At 37.7% G+C, this 17,231-nt stretch overlaps 1 protein-coding gene across 7 annotated transcripts in view; it reads right to left on the bottom strand.

Moving 5' to 3' along the window:
* The window catches only part of dpy19l3 (dpy-19 like C-mannosyltransferase 3), a 31,643-nt gene extending 21,268 nt beyond the window's left edge, over positions 1–10,375 (bottom strand). For 2 of the 7 annotated variants that reach the window (XM_056748487.1, XM_056748538.1), the window contains exons 1-5: positions 3,421–6,514; positions 2,782–2,872; positions 1,377–1,498; positions 1,112–1,257; positions 575–698 (exon numbers count right to left, since the gene is read on the bottom strand). In XM_056748487.1, coding sequence (XP_056604465.1) covers positions 575–698; positions 1,112–1,257; positions 1,377–1,498; positions 2,782–2,872; positions 3,421–3,711 — 774 coding nt within the window. In that variant the 5' untranslated portion in view covers positions 3,712–6,514. The other 5 variants (XM_056748496.1, XM_056748505.1, XM_056748520.1 and 2 more) reach the window with 5 other exon arrangements.
* Positions 10,376–17,231: the final 6,856 nt, after the last annotated feature.

The raw sequence follows: 17,231 nt of genomic DNA on the forward strand, positions 1-17,231 counted from the left end.
ATTCTCTAACCCTCATGTCATTCCAAACCTGCACAACTTTCTTCAGCAGAACACAAAGATATTTTAAAGAAATAGTTCACCTTCAAAATAAAAATTCTGTCATCACTCACCCTGTTGTCATTTAAAACCTGTGAGATTTTCTTTCTCATGTAAAACACATGAAGATATTTGGAAAACATTTTGGTAACCAAAAACCATTGGTCCCCTTTGCTTTCAATTGTATGGACACAAACCCAATGCGTGTAAATAAGGATCGGTTTTCTGTTACCAACATTCTTCAAAATATCTTCTTTTGTGTTCTGCAGAGGAAAGAATGTCATACATGTTTGAAATGACATGATGTTCATTTTGAAGGTGAACTATTACTTTAAAGAATGTTGGTAGCCAGACACCATTGGCCCTGACTTTCATGCTACTGACACACAATGACTGAGATATTTCTAAAGATATCTTCTTTTGTGGTTATATGCAGGTTCTGAATGACATGAGGGTGAAAAAAGTATGACAGAATTTTTAGATACCTTTAAACCAAATAGGCTATTAAAGAGACAACATCTAACAGAAAGAGAATTACCTGGTTTATAGGTTTTAGTTGTGGTCTTAAGTAGCATGTTATTGCTGCTACCTGCAGAGCCAAGAACGGTATAGACCAGTTCTCCCTCAGAGAGATGGTAAACTCCACTCGAGTGGTGTCTACTCTGCATACAAAGCATAAAGAAAAGTAAACACAATTAAACACTGAAAACAGGCATACAATGTGAGAAAAAAACTAAATAGGAATGTCTCCAAAAGTGGAATGGGTTTCAAACATTTAAAGAGAGTTCTATAAAAACTGTGGTAGCTCCAGGGGGAACGTCCCGTAAATTAGCCTGCGGCATGTCTCATTGAATAAAAGAGCCCTCTAGATGACAAATTACATTTCATTGCTGACTTTGGGATATAAATTCATAATTTGGAGAAAGGTATCAGCTTTCACACTTACCTGAATCCAGATGCTCTCAGAATAACAATAAGCGCTCGCATTTGTTGTTTTACCTCTAGGAGGATGAGTTGCAAAGGTTATATGTGTACCTGTCAGAATTTGATCGTAATCTCTCTTTGTGCACAATACCTGTTGAGAATGTACCACACTCCAGTGAGAGCTCCGGCCAGCCAGGAGTTACTGAGTAACCAGCTCGTGATAAAGAGAGCGATGACATACACAGTCTGCAAAGCAAACACTGTGTAGATGTAGAAATAAATTGGCTCCAAGTAGGCCTGCAAAACAAACACATACAGGAGCGTACACGCAGGACGAAAATAAATAAGATTCTTTGAAAGCCCAGGAGAATCTATATCGAATCTTTCCAACAAAGAGAATAGAAAAGATTGAATACCTGGATGTGCAATATTCTGTATAAAATGCTAAGGAACACTTCTTGGTAGATATTCATACGCTGAAGGATGTTTATCGTCCTCTTGGATTCAGTAGTGTTGTCATGCATAAGCTCATAAAGACCTGGTAATACAAACAAACCTACTGGTAAACTAAACTTTTTTTCTTATAGATTCTTATATATTTGGGAAACTTTGAGAGTGAATATAAACCAGTAACATAGCGATAACATTCAAGAATAGGTTAAGATCTATTCTTGATAGCAAGGTAACCTTCATCTACATCTTAGACGTTATAATTGAAATATAAAGAACTTAATCAAAGAACGGCATAATCTGAGCTAGGAAAAATATGTAGACCCACAGAACATTCAGCTTTTTAAAGGAATTTATTTGAAATCAAAATCAGAGGGACTCCACTTCAGCGCGTCACAAAAAAATTCAAGTTCAATGGGTTCCATAAAACAGAAATCGTTGAACCACAGGTATGAACGTCTAAAGCCCACATTTCTTATTTTAGAATAATCCGCTTCTTCCTAATGCAGATTGAAATTGTGTCATAAAGTAAATAAAATGTTGAAAATGGTATAATACACATCAAACTTCATATCATCGCAGATTTGCCTTGACAGTTGCCGTATAGATTTACAGTAATCGATTTCCATGATTACGGAGTAGAAAGCGATGCACTATAGTAATGTACTACAGTACAAAGGTTGAATTGTAATCATGTTTAGTGAACGCTTTTGGCATCACTCGGCCTTTTACCATTTCAGTCTCAATGGGTAATGACCTAATTGGGATGTTTTTCAGCATAGGAACACAAAAGAAATCTATCCCAAATGGGGCTATTAAGGGATTTAGTCTACCCAAGACCACTTAGAGCAAAGTTGCGCATTTCCTCTATTCCCTCTATTTTTTGAGACCGGTCATCCTGACATAGTTACGCAATAAAACATTCCTTTGATACTACTTGTATTACATAAGTGATAACAGAAACCGGACAGGCCCGTTCAGAAAACTTGCCATTACTAAATGGACTGAGCTGAAATGTAAATGAAAGTTTAGAAAAATCGGATAGTGTGTTGTTAAATCTTGTTAAAATGAAATAGTGAATTAAAAATGAAACATGAATTAAAATACCCCAAATAACCTAAAAAACTTCTGTCATCATTTACTCATACTCTTGTCATTTTAAACTTGTATGACTTTCTTCCACAGAACACAAAAGATGATATTTTGAAGACAAGAGTAAATGATGGCAGAATTATCATTTTGGGGTGAACTATCACTTCAATTAATTGTTAGAAGAGATTACAAGGCACAAGTGTGATTTTTTAATAACTAAATCTGTCTCGTCCATTTGTTATGATCTGCACATGTGTGTATGTACATAAATCTCTATACCTTGCTGTATTGAAGGGGCCTTCAACATCTGTTTGTAGTAAGAGTAATAAAGGCCACATTCTGTCCGGAAGGAGATTTCACGCTCGACTTCCTACCATGCAAAAGAAATGTTAAGATTTAGTAAATGTGTAATATGACAAGCACTGTAATAGCTACAAATGGTGTTAAAATATAATTAATTTTCCATATGTCAAAGAAATCATAGCAGCTGTCTGAGCACCACAAACGTTTTTGTTCACAATTTTGTTATTGTTAATGGCTTGAGGAAAGAAATGCTGTAAATATTAAACATTTTAAAGAGATTTTAAAAGCGGTTTTCACAATTAAACTACATTCAAAAATGGTCTTTATGTTCCACAAAAAAAAAAAAAAAAAAAAAAAAAAAAAAAAGAGTAATATCGAATTAAATTTGGCTATAGGTTAAGAACACTTGTTTTATAAAAAACTTCTGAAACGCTGAGGAAAAAGTCAATTTCAATAGTCTATTTAAAGAAAAAATAATGTCTTATAACAAATCAGATACAGACAAAGAATGACCTGACAGAGACTGTGTATCCCGATTACAAAGAGACACGTATTCACTTAATGTTTCTAAGCAACATTCCCAGAGACAAAACAGAAGACCGATACGGGTCCTACCTTTAGTTGTGAAAACCATAGCAGATTCTCGTGTATAGAATAAACACACCATGCATGAAACAGCCCAATAACCCCTGCCAACAGCAAACCCGCTGCTATGACAACAGCCAGCCAACAGCTTTGCACCGGAATGTCACACCATGAAAGCTTTAGGCACCTCTCCGCGCTCCCCTGCCCACTCTTATAATCCTGTAGATTGTCTTTGCCCCCAAAGTTACCCATACACAGTCTCTTTTGGGAGGTCGGTGTGTTATCATCCAGATTGTTGTTCCTCCCACGACGAACTCTCATTCTCAAGTATTATTGAGCTCTGTCTATCCTAGGAGTCCCTCTTTGACTCTGTCCGTAAGCTCCAGCTTTTGTTTATGAGTCTTTTCCAGAGTTACTTGCCCCAAAACCTTCTAGCATACGTATTAAAACAATAAAACAGAACCTCATGAGGTCATTCTAAGCTCAGTCTGCACCGAACAGCAATCTGCCAGAGGAACATTTCACATGTGATCAGAGAGAAAGGGGCTGAGACAGGAAGGAAGGCATGTGGGCCGCACAACTGCTGACCTCTTGGTAGTCAGGGGAAAAAATATATAAAAAAGATGTAAAAAAGGAACACACACTAGGAACATAATTTAGAGGGTTAAACGCATTTGTGAAAACAATTGGACTGTATACTATGACAATAGTGTGGTTGTCGAACTGTCCTGGTCGTGACTTCACACACAATGAATTTAGAAGCTGCAGTGGTAGCTGTCTCCTGCTGCGTCCCAGAAGAGACACATACAATCTTTAAAAGCCTCCGGTCAAAAAGTCTGGCAAGATTTAAACATCAGTGATGAAACTGACTGTAAAACCAACTCCTGCTGAAAACATTTACAAAATCCCTGTGAAACTTTCTGCCAGTTCCCGGAACACTCTAAAGGCAACACGTCCGTGTTTCTAATGGAAGATCTCTATAGAAACATTTGAATAGCTACTAAACTAAGCTCTAATACAAGCAATTTTTATGTTATATTTTATTTTCAAATGAATAATATTTTCAAGCCCTTACACAACTCCTGGAGACATTCTTCAGCTGAAAAAAAGGAAATACATGGAGGATAAAAAGTGTGGTCATCTAATCTCTGCGAGTCACATTTACAAAAGCAAGTGTTCCGAAAAAAGGTGACTCTTGCACACTAATAAACACCAGCTACAGTGCATTAGCCTCCCGTTTTACACTGCAGTTGCACTATGACTTCATTTTAAACCTGACCGGAGATAAAATACAAAACACATGTTGTACAATATAAACCAGACAGATCAGAACTGTGTGAATGTGTGGCCCCAAATATTACTGTGCACTTAAGGCACTTTAAATTAACTTCATTGTATCAGGTACAAATTAATCAACCAAGTTGCATCTTAAAGCAAATGATGCGATCGCCTTCCCTCAGAATTGACATTTACATTTATATTTTGTCTTTTAGCAGACGCTTTTATCCAAAGCGACTTACTGAGGGTTTAGGGAGTAATAAGCGATATGTCATACAGGAGCAATAATACAATAGGTGTTAATACAAAGTTACTAGTTTCAACAAAAGCTAAACCAATACCCGTTGATAGAAAGAGAAGTTTTTTTTCAAATTTGTCTGTGAAGTATTCACAGAAGAGATGAGTTTTAAGTAGTTTTTTTAATGTTATGATAGATGTGGTTGACCAGACTGAGTTAGGAAGCATGTTCCACCAGGAAGGAGTTGTAAAGGAGAATGAGCAGGAAAGCGATTTACTAGCCTTATGAAAAGGTAATAAAAGACGCCGCTCGTGCAGATCCAGTGATAGTCTTTGAAGCATTAGTGACTTAAATCTCTTCAACCGGTAGCCAGTGGAGAGAGATGAAAAGGGGTGTCACATGAGCCCTTTTGGGCTGTTGGAAGAGGAGGCATGCTGCTGCGTTCTGAACCAGCTGCCTTTGCAGGAAGACCAGCAAGAAAAGCATTGCAGTAGTCCTACCTTGAGATTACCAGGGCCTGGACAAGGAGTCATGCCGCATGCTCAGTGAGATAAGGTCTAACCTTTCTAATGTTGAATAAGGCATCTTGGCATGACTGTGTTGTCTTTGCAATGTGATCATTAAAGGCCAGCTGTTCATCAAATATGACTACAAGGTTCCTGGCTGTTTTGGAATCAGTGATTGTGGTATTGCCAACTTAGATGGTGAGATCGTGTTGCACCATCGGGTGTGCCGGAAATACAAGTAGTTCTGTCTTGGCAGGGCTCAGCTGGATGTGATGCTCTTTCATCCAAGCTGAGATGTCTTCTAGGCAGACTGTAATGCAAGCTGCTTCAGTGATATCTGTAGATCTGGATGTCAGCATGACATTGATATGAGAAGCAGTGTGCCTGTAAGATGGGTCCCAAGAATGTCGTCTAGATGGAAAAAAGCAGTGGTCGAGCAACGATCCCTGAGGGACCCCAGTGATCATGTGGTGAGCAGTGGACAGTGAGCCCCTCCATGCCACCCTGAAGGAACTGCCAGAGAGGTAGGATTTGAACCAGCTGAAAGGAGTGACTGATATTACTAGAGATGACAGGGTTGTTAGCAGCATCTGGCGATTGACAGTGTCAATCAAACAGTGGTTGGATTTGAAGCCAGACTGCTTGTCATCCCGTAGTTTATTCTGGGATAGGTAGAAAGACACCTGGTTGAAAACTGCACTTTCAATTGTTTTTGCAATAAATGGGAGGAGAGAGACAACGTCTATAACTGTCGGTAGTAGAGGGGTCCAATGTGGGTTTCTTTAGTAGGGGTGTGACCTTGGCCTGTTTGAATGTGGATGGAAAAGTGCCGGTGAGCAGGGAGGTGTTGATGATGTGTGTGAGTGCAGGTGTGACTGTGGTGGATATGGCCTGAAGGAGATGTGAGGGGATTGGGTCAAGGGGGCAGGTTGTGGGGGGGCTGGAGAGAAGTCTGGTCACTTCAGTGTCAGTCTTTGGGGCAAAAAGAGGAGAATTCAATGAGTGAACTGAGGGTAGTGTGTACCGAGGTCTGAGGTGCTGATAATTGTTTGCTGATAGTACTGTTGTCACGATATCAAACTTCGGAACCAGTCGGTACTAAATGTGTCGATACTTGCATTTCCCGCTATCATCTTGAGCGTTGTTGAACAGATTATGAAAGACCTCTGATTGGTCATTGTGTTTCCAAGATCATCAGATATGTCTTTGAAATGCTCCTTACCGAGCACTTGCTCAACCAAAGCCGAAAGCACGTGAAAGATCATTGCATCGCACTCTCTACCGAGTGCTTACACAGATATATGTGGAAGCATTTGAAAGTCGATCAAAGTCAAAATCAAACGCTTCCGTGTGTATCTGTGTTAGCGCTCGGTAGACAGTGCAATGCGATGATCATTTCACACGCTTCCGGGTTTGGTTGCGTAACCATTCCAATACATATCCGATGCGCTTGGAAACAGAAGCCAATCAGAGATCTTTCATAATCTGTTAAAGAGCGCTCAAAATGCAAGTATCGTCACATTTAGTACCGACTGGTACTGAAATTTGGTATTGTGACTGCACTAACTGATGGATGATGGTTTCTCAGTGAAAAATACAGCGAAATCCTCCGCAGTCAAAGATTAAGTGGGCGGGGGAGGAGGGGGCAAAGAAGAGAGTTAGATGTCTTGAAAAGCTGCCGAGTGTTAGGTGCATTGCTCACCTTAGTGGTATAGAGGGACGTTTTGGCTGTGGTAACAAGCAGACAAAGAGGAGAGTAATGACTGCAAAACATGAGTTTTTTGCAAATAATTTTTACCATCTGGTCTTAGGTTCACTTTTAAAGTATGACATTTGGTGTCCCAGCACAGGGACCACAGATGTACTTCATCACATTAACTATGAAGATATTTAACTAAGTTTGACAATCAGAAAGTTTTCAAATATGGTTTTCGTAAGTTTGTATTCATTCTCATTCAATATTATATAAACCAAACCAACATGATGTCTTTGTTTGAAAAAACACCACTTGGTTTGACGTTGCTCCCTCACTCTAAAGAAAACACATTAACAAGAAGTAGAAGACTTATCCGGAATACAGTAATGATTTCCACATATGGTAACACCTAAACATATCCTCAAAGCATAAAGGGATAACCAGAAACCAGTCTAAAATAACAAAGTTCATATGACATTTCAGAAAACTTGATGGATGTCGTATTAACGACGTTCCTGTGTTGTTATAAAGCAAGTTTCATGGCAAATCATTGCATTATAACATGATAAATAATAAAATTAAAATATCACATTAAAGAAGCAGCAGTAAATGAACAAAAGCCTTCGTCACATTGCATACATGCATAAAAAGAAATTGATCTACTACAAACCTACAGCTGATTGGGAAATGTGGTTAAACTTTCCATGATCGGTTTCATTTTAATAAGGAATCTGGGACACAAGCTGGTGTATCCAACTGAACATGACATAACTTTTTTGGCAATGCTGGATTCTTCTGTTTCAGCTCTGGAAGTCATAACAAGATCTACAGCCCAAACTCTGGCTAACTGTTTATGTGAGTGTCATGCCAAAGCGGGAGAGAAAAATAATCATTCAGCACACATGGAAAAGTATTCTTTTTCAGGAGGAAATGTATGTGAGACTTGCACTAGGAACATCGGCAAAATGTAAGCACACATTACAAATCTAGTGCTGTTTTTTGTATTAGACGTGTAGCCAAAGAACGCTCAAAAGACATTTGACATTTTGGAAAGCCTCAAAGTAAATCCATATAAAATTATGTATTTTCACATCGCTACTCGTGTACCAAAACAATAGTGTATTTTACCTTTATATTGGAGAACCACAGGTCATTTTCATGAAGCGTAGCCACATAGATGCAGCACAGCAAGCCCAGGCTAACTCCCACTATTGAGCCAATGATTAGACACAATATTGTCCACCATGAGAAACCACCTGGAGGGAATGACAGCAGTATTACTCTTACAACCCACATGCTAAAAAAGAGAAGCGAGCCAACAATTCCATTTAAATTATACTAGCCTACTAGACCACAGTTTCAGAAATATCAATAGAGCATTCCAGCTGTGCTAAAATCCCAAATTTGATCTGAACAGATGTAAGTCAGCATTCATGGCAGATGAGCCGTCGATGTAGGATAGATGGTTGGCAAGTGGTGGATCTGGATATGACTTTTTTTAGACAGTTTAGTTAAATTATGTTTAGAAAGCTAAATAAATAATAGGCAGGCCTGCATAAGGCCTACACAAGCGTTGGCATTGATTTACATGATCTTTCTCCATCTTTCATTTCTGGCTTCTCCTTTGTTCCGGCGTGACCTACAATTACTTTTATTGATCTTTGAAACAGCACTGACCTGTTGTAAGCCTCTCTATTGATTCAGCTGTACATTCTGGCTTCAGGTGCTGAATGCTGGGGCCCGGGTCCTTCCCTTTGCTGCCCTTCCTTTGTCTGACAGCAGTCATGCTGGAAAACAACCTTTAAGTTCTGAAAAAGATATAGTGAGCATATTTACATTTATATTTAGGCATTTGGCAGATGCTTTTATCCAAAGCGACTTACATTGCATTATCCTATACATTTTAAGAACCCACAACCTTGCGCTCTTACCACTGAGCTACAGGAAAGCATATGTTGAAAAAGAATGACAAATGTGCTTGATACACTGCATAAGCATAACAATATATTGCAGAAATCAATAGAAATAACCACATTGAACATTAAAATTCAATGTACTAAGAATAAATAGGGATTTTTGAGAACACTTTCAAGCAGACATTTTAATAATATAAATAATACAGTATTAAAATGTATTTAATGTATAAGACATACATGTAGAATCCATCACATACCAGTAGACACCAATTTATCCTCCGTTAAAACTAGTACAATTCCCATTAAAACCGTTACATTTCCTGGTGTTTTTGGCAGGATGGTATTGTTTTTTCTTCATGGTATAGTGCGTGCTATGCAATGTATATATTTTATATAATATAATTGACAAAAATAATATACAATAGCATATGAGCCTAAGTATGTATATATGAAGGTCTAAATTTATAATAATTCATCCAATCACACTTCTTACAAGGCAGGCGTTTCAAGTAAAAACTTATCTCACGATCTGACCGTTTCGGGCCAAATGTTTGCAATGCAATGGACGTGGAACTCGATCTACAAGCAATGAAACAGAATGATTCAATCAAGTCCGCCTCTCTTGCGCTATTGACAAACGCTTCGGCGGGTTACAATACAGATCTGGGACCGTTATCCAGGAAATCCTACAGCTAACGTTAACGGATGTCAATGCATCTCCGTTCATCTATCATGACACTTCCACGACCTGCACTTAAGTTCAACAGTTCACGTGTCCGGCTTATTACAGTAACATTGTAGCAAACGCACCGGACCACTCGTTTAACCATCCAAAACAAACAAAGCGTCACACCGCGCTAATCTCGTTCCCTCATTCATTCATTGGCAGGCCTGTGTTTCGCAGCGGCGTTTCCTGCTCACGGCTCAGCAACAATGTCAGGAGATCTCAGATCGCATCAGCCACTCATCTCGCTCCCATGTTGGAGACAGACAGGCTGCTTGCTTCTCCCGTGCGCTTTCCTTCACTAAAACAACGCAGATAAATAATCACTAACCCATCCGCGTCTCCGTTGACTGAAGCTCGTAGTTCCTTATCGGATGTCCGGTGGCTCCTCCTCCTCCTCCTCCTCCTCACGGACAATCACTGCTCGCAGTGCATGGAAATAAATCACATCGTATAATCAACACATATTGAAGACAATAACAATGTATCAGTAATTGGTATTTTAGTCATCCCCGATGTTTTATTTTTTCTGTAGATTTATAGCATACACGATTCACCGCAGCGTAAAGAAAAGGGAGCGCTTCCAGCACATCCATCCGCCTGCAGAAGCTCTCTGTCTCACCTTCCTGGTACCTGTTGAATACTTGCACCGGGCCACAGGGGCATATTTTCTTATTGGTTAAACAGCTCTCTGAACACACTTAGAATTTAGTTTTAGAATTAACCGCAAGTAACAATTTAACTGTATAGTAAATACAAACTGTAGCCTAATTATAAAAAAAAAACATATTTTAACATGTGATGAGAATTGTGTTTACAATCTGGATGTTTTCCGCCCAAATACAGTATATATTCTGTTATTTCAGACTATATATTTGATTGACATTTGTACTTTTTATTTTATCCAAAGAGACTTACACTGCATTGTAGGCTACTATACATTTGTTTACTATTTGCAATGCCCTGGGTTTGAAACCAATCACCTTGCTTGCGCCATTCTTTAACAATTGAGCCACAGGAAAACTTTTGTTACACAGTATGATAACATTGGAAACCTGAAAGCTGATTGGAATTGTACAACCTCCATGTATCCCCATAAACAAAGCTTGTTTCATATTGGATGTCCTTATCATTTTTGTGCTTGGATGTGTATGTATTTTTTATAAATTCACTCGTTAAAATTATTTGTAATACATAAACTCAGAAAATGCAGGTATTACATAATTTCACAGTATCATGGAATGTGTAAACTATATCATAAGGGTGTCTTAAAGGGTTTCCATTGTAAATCTTTGTAAGTTTATGCATTAGATATGCAGAAAGCATCACCCGCATTTGCAATCCGAATCCTGTTTGACTGCACCTTGACTACTGTTGCTATGGCTGCATCAGCCTTCAACATCAATAAGACTGAACACTCCTGTCTGCTGTAATATAACAACAGCTCTCTATGGCATTATGATTTTAATTAAAAGTTTTCTTTGAAAGAATGTCTCAATTTTCCTCATCTTCGAGTGAAGGTGAAAGCAAAGCGACATCAAGAGAAGATTTAAAAGGCAAGTGGCCCAACTATTGATACTTTCATTAGAAAGAAAACAAATTGCCCTCTACTTCGAGCTTATATTTCATGATGAAACTACAGAATAAAGAGAAATAAAGAAGTATGCTATTACCTGCGGGGTCCTCATGTAATTGTGTATAGATGCCATCTAAAAGTCATAGTCATTTTAAATGGGGCGGATAACCTTTCTTCATGTTAATTCATTATTGATTACACTCATCAGCATGTATTCCAACCAAAGACACAACAACTTTGCCAGAAAAATGGCTCAACAATGAAACCAGGGGATCAGCTACCTCAGGTACAGTATGTTGGATCAAAATTCTTATAATTTACTCAGGACATGTTTATGGATGTTTGATGGTTCTGCAGCAACATTTCTATCAACCAATTAGATTTTAGGGTTCAAGGTCCAATGTGTAATTTATTTGGAGGATCTATTACAGAAATACAATGTAAAATACATAACTAGGTCTTTAGAGGTGTGAAAAGAGCTTACATAATAAAGTGTTATGTTATTATTACCTTAAAATTAGCAATTTCTCTCTACATATACACAGTGGGTCCCCTTGCATGGAATTCACCAAGTGGTTTCTACATTAGCCCTAAACAGAGAAACTTTTCTACAGAGTGTGTTTCGTAAAAACCTTATCTCCTTTGGCAAAAAAGTGAAAACGTGACGACATCTTAGCCATGAGTCAGACACCATAGTGCTTTGAAATGGAGGGGTTCAGTGAGCCTTTGGTTGCAATTCTCAACCTCAATCCTAGATGGCGCTAATTTCAACACTGGGCCTTTTGCAGAACCACATTGTTTTTTTCAAAGAACCTGTCAGTCATGCATTTTAAAAGAACAATTTCTTTCTCACTTTTTTATGTTCTAAAGAACCTTTTACACAGCAAAGAATAATTTCTGTAACAGAAATGTTCAGGACCAATACACGTTGACAAAGAACCTTTAAGGAAACTTGAAGTGTGACAGGTGTAGTACGGCCATACAACAATGCAGAGTAAAACGTGATGTCATTTGGATAAACGTAAAAACTATTTGATGTTCTGATCTATACCATTGTGTCATTCATTGTTGGTTGACGTTAATCCTTTTCTTATTTGCTTCAAGTGCATAAAAATAATACACTACAAATTCAATCATTTATTCAGGCATTGACTGGCTTTACAACACCTTCTCATATCTTCAGAAGAATCAATAGGAATTTAACCAACCTGACACATATTTCCACAGATGTAAGTCCCAGCGGGCCCCAGAGAAAGAATCAGAACCATTTTCCAAAACCCATCAGTACCACAGCGAGACACAAATACAATACCCATACTCAATTGATAAAAGAAAAGCTGGACCATGTTAAAGCTGAGATGCAGAGAATCTCTGTGGCACATCTGGATCAGCGCCCTGAGAGGTAAACAAGGGACAGTTTTACAAGTCTGAAAGTTTTGACTTATGCCAGACATAATCTTAACCATAGAAATGAACTGTCTGTGACTTGTTTGAAAAAAAAAACTTGGGTACGGTGGTCTAATTCAATAGTTTTAGCACTTAAAATTTCTCTGTAAGGTCTATACCTTGACATAAATTGGCATAACAAAGTTGCACTGGAGCATATACACAATGCACAAGGACCATGCAGGTCATTCAATTGCTTTTTCTGAACTAATGGAAATCCAGTGTGTAGTACAAGTGGCAGGTTTTATGATGTGTAAAACAGATAGGAACACACAGACGCACACCAAGCAATAAATGTTCTGTTGCTTTAGATCCTTATCTCAGTGCTGTGCACTCTGTCAGCACTTTCATCTAACACACCAAAAAATCTATACAATCTGTATAAATATCTTTGTGCAGGAAAGCATATCATCCATTTGTGTGGAACAGTCTGAGTCCATACAGAGACACTAGTGAGATCGACCATCTCCTCACAATGGTAAGCCTGGCTCCTGTTGAAACCTCTTCATATGCTGCTGTTATCCTTTAGGTTGTGCAATGTGCATAAAAAAGCTTAGTCTTTAGTGTTTTCACTAAGGCAGTTTTTGTCAATTTATAAAGTTGTCATGCACACTATATCTCTTTTTGTTTGAAATATTTAACCAGACAGCTTGATTATGAAGTGAAAAAAATCACATTTTGTGGACCTCTTTATTTTTATAACTGGTTATAAGCTATTACTATCAGGAAAACTGTCATTAATGTGAACCCAACTCTCATGTTTTTCAGTCAGCTGATCCAGGCAGAGGAAACCAGAGTTCCTCAGTAAAGAAAAGCAGAAAATAGTCAAATATCTCAAGACATTATTTCTGAATCACTGCATTTAGATGGGTATTTAATAAACAGTATTGACAGAAGATGGATGAGTTTATTTTATTGCTTATGACAACGACATCCTACTCTTAATAATACTGTAATACAAAGATATCTGCACATTAGATCTTCACCCTGATATTGTTTTCTGTTTTTGAGTTGTTTAGTTTAGTTTGAGTTAGTTTAGCTGTTTAGTCAATCTCTCAAAAGCCTTGTCCCCATTAGATGTTAGACATGGAGATAACATCAAACACATCCTTGGCACGCTATGCTTTGGCAAATGAAAAATACATTATTAATTATGTCCTTCATGTAAGTCGCCATCATATAAACATTTGTGCCTAACTGAACTAGTTTGCTAAATACTTTCATACTTTACGAGGTAAATGTGTTTAGCTTATTGAATTGCTTATGAGTTAAACATCAAAATGGACTAGAATATCCAAATGGTTCTGGTTAAAATAAATAAAAGTAAGATGTTTTTTGACATGAAAGGAATGAAGATTATCAAAGAGATGCGAGAGATAAATTGGCAAGCCGCTCATGCTAGAAAAGGATTATGGGTGAAGAAAAGCGTAAATGTTTAATGGAAGCGTTCTTCAGGAAGGCACTTGTTTGTTTGACTTTAGTCCTTGATAAGCACAAAGGGGACAGTGGGTTGCAGTTGAATGCTTATTCCACTTTCTCTTGCTTCTATTATCTCTGATATGTTCAGTTGGAAAAGTGAGGAACTTCAAGCGTGATGCACTGGCTATCTGAGTATGTGTCCGGATATTTTAGAGGGCCAAAAACATGTTCTCTTTCTCATGATAGAAAAGTCTTCATGCATTTTCTTTCAGGATTCCACTTGCTTGAGCAGAAAACCGGGACTTCTGAGGTTATGGAACAGGATCTCATGGGAAATTAACAAGTAAAGTTTTGTCTCCTTAAATCGGTCTCTGCTTTTCAGTTCTCCAAGCGAAATATACCTCAAATATCAGGGACACTTTGCCTTTGACTCCTGGCTAGTGAGGAATTTTTATCTAGAAAAAAGTTACATGAAGGATAAATAAGAATGACAACTGGTCCAGAATTATATAAGTCTAAACTTACACATTGCAAATAATTTCAACTTCTTGGGGTATGACGGTGCATGACCCTCTATAGGATACATTACTTTTTCCTACATAACCACCATTGGAGATGTAACAACAAGGAAAAATAATGTAATTTAATTGGATTCTATGAAGGATATATTTCAGCACAGAAGAAGACATTTGTCTTTGGCTCATAAACATCTACTTACCAGTTCTACCTTTAAAGTCACTGTGTAATTAAAAATGATAATAGTAATCTTCTTAAACAGTGTTGCAGTGAGAAGTACTATAAATTATTATTAATATTTATTTTTAATTCACTTGCACTTGTAATCTTTAATCGAAAACATTAGGCTCCTCTCCCCCTCTAAACAACAACTCTTCTGTTCATGATGTAATGCCCTGAAAAGAGCTAGGACTTTACTGATTGTCCAATCAGTACCGGTGGTGAATAAGGCCAATTTACAACCATCCAATCAATTACTGGAGGGCGACGTGAAGTCCCGCCATCTTTTTTTTTTAAAGCTGCATGTTTCACTCAGATGTACATCACGACGGAAAGGAAGATAATCACAACCTCCGTTTCATGGACTTTAAAGCCAAGGTATTCATAGATAAATGCATATTAATATGGAGTACCTATAGAGTAGTATTGCGTACTTCATATCTTCGAAGAATCTTTAATTTGATCACATTTATAAAATATACTTAAAAATATAACCCTAAGCTGTACAATTATTTCCGAAAAAAGGCTTGCCCTGAACGCAGGACTACAACACGAGCAGACAATAAAACTGTGATTTACTATAAGTTTGTGTTGTGTACCTTATGCCGGGGCCAGACCAAAATATTATTTTAAATCTTATGAGTTTTAAACGGTGAGAGACCACAAACATGAGAAAAAATAGTAGGTTTAATCATTTTGCTCCTATAGTGTGTGGTGTTCTTTCTTTGTCATGTCACAGCACACCACACATTATAGGATCAAAATGATTAAATTTAGGATTTTCAAACTGAGTCCTGACTGTGAACACAGGCAAATTCACTCGAGATTTCAGAATAAAGTGTTTATTATTTCAGTGTAAGCTTACACAAGCTTTGTTTATTATATAAGTGTTCAATTTAAACAAGTGTGCACATATAACCTTTTATGCAATGTACCAAAATATTAATATATATATTATTAAAATATTATTCATCATTGAGAAATTGCTCAAGCAGCGTCGCCTAAAGCATTTGAGGTGGCACAGCAGCACTAGATATGATTTAATTGCATCTCAAATATTGTTGTATTTATGTCTTCACAGTATTTAAAAAAGAATATTAACACAGTTTTGTAAAAAGTACCTGCTGACATTATCAACTGGAAAGAGTCTAATGGCTTCGCAAGCTCCACTGGACCTATTTTTTCTGTTCCACCTTAGAGCATCCGCACACTCGGATTCCAACCACTACCGTCACTTGCACATGGCCTGGTTTTTATCAAAATTACTTGTAACTGCGAAGATAGTATTTGTAATGCTATTGACACAATAAAGAAAAGGGTTAGTTAAAGTGATACCTAGGGTTGTTATACTTCTGTCAGCTGGCTTTCTGGTATTGTTTTGTTCCACATCACAATCAGCAGAGTTCTTGTGCATTTGTCCTCTGGGTTTCCCCCACACATCAGGATTTCTGATCCTAAATATTCAACATGTTGAATATTAAAGGTTCGCAATCGGGGCGGCTCCGGTGTTCGTCCGTTCAGGTTCATTCACTCTTAACACACATCATACAACAGGGAAATCTGATAACATAATCTTTTAAGATCATAAGACTTTACCTAGGACTGTCGGAAGGGGAGAAATCGGCGCGGTTATCTTTTGGTGTGGCCCCACCGATAGCGGAAACACAGACATATTAGGCCTACTACGTTTCACTAATTGTCCAATAAGGGACTTAGAAAAGTTGTTACGTAAGGGAATTTCATGTTCGAAAAAATCGATACGATCGCTGGGGGTCGTTTATCGAGCACAGAAATACCATCATACGTCCAACTCATTTTTTTGACAAGTCGACCATGTCAAGCATGAGATGCCAGCACGTTTAACATTGTAAATAAGTCAGAATGCATGAAACACTGTACCTCCACTTTAAAATCTTAGGAGGTACCTCAAGTATATAAGTAAAGGGATAGTTCATGAATTATTAAACATTTTCCAAACCTGTATAAATGTATTTGTTCTGTTAAACACAAAGAAAGATATTTAAAAAATGTTAGCAACTGAGATTTCTGGGACATCATTGACTACTGTAGGAAAAAGGTGCTCTAAGAAAACCTTGTTTTCCTAAATTCTTAAAAAAAAATGTGATCAACAGAACAATCTTCCAAATATCTTTCTTTGTGTTCAACCGAACAAAGAAATTTACACATGTTTATAACCGGAGGGTGAGTAACTTATGACAGAACTTTCCTTTTTGGGTGAACTATCCCTTTAAGGTCAAAGAGGTTCAGGAGACAAAAAAGTTTGAAAGTGCCTGCAATATAAAAAAT

This window comes from Triplophysa dalaica, chromosome 1, assembly GCF_015846415.1.
Source record: "Triplophysa dalaica isolate WHDGS20190420 chromosome 1, ASM1584641v1, whole genome shotgun sequence".
NCBI lineage: Eukaryota > Metazoa > Chordata > Actinopteri > Cypriniformes > Nemacheilidae > Triplophysa > Triplophysa dalaica.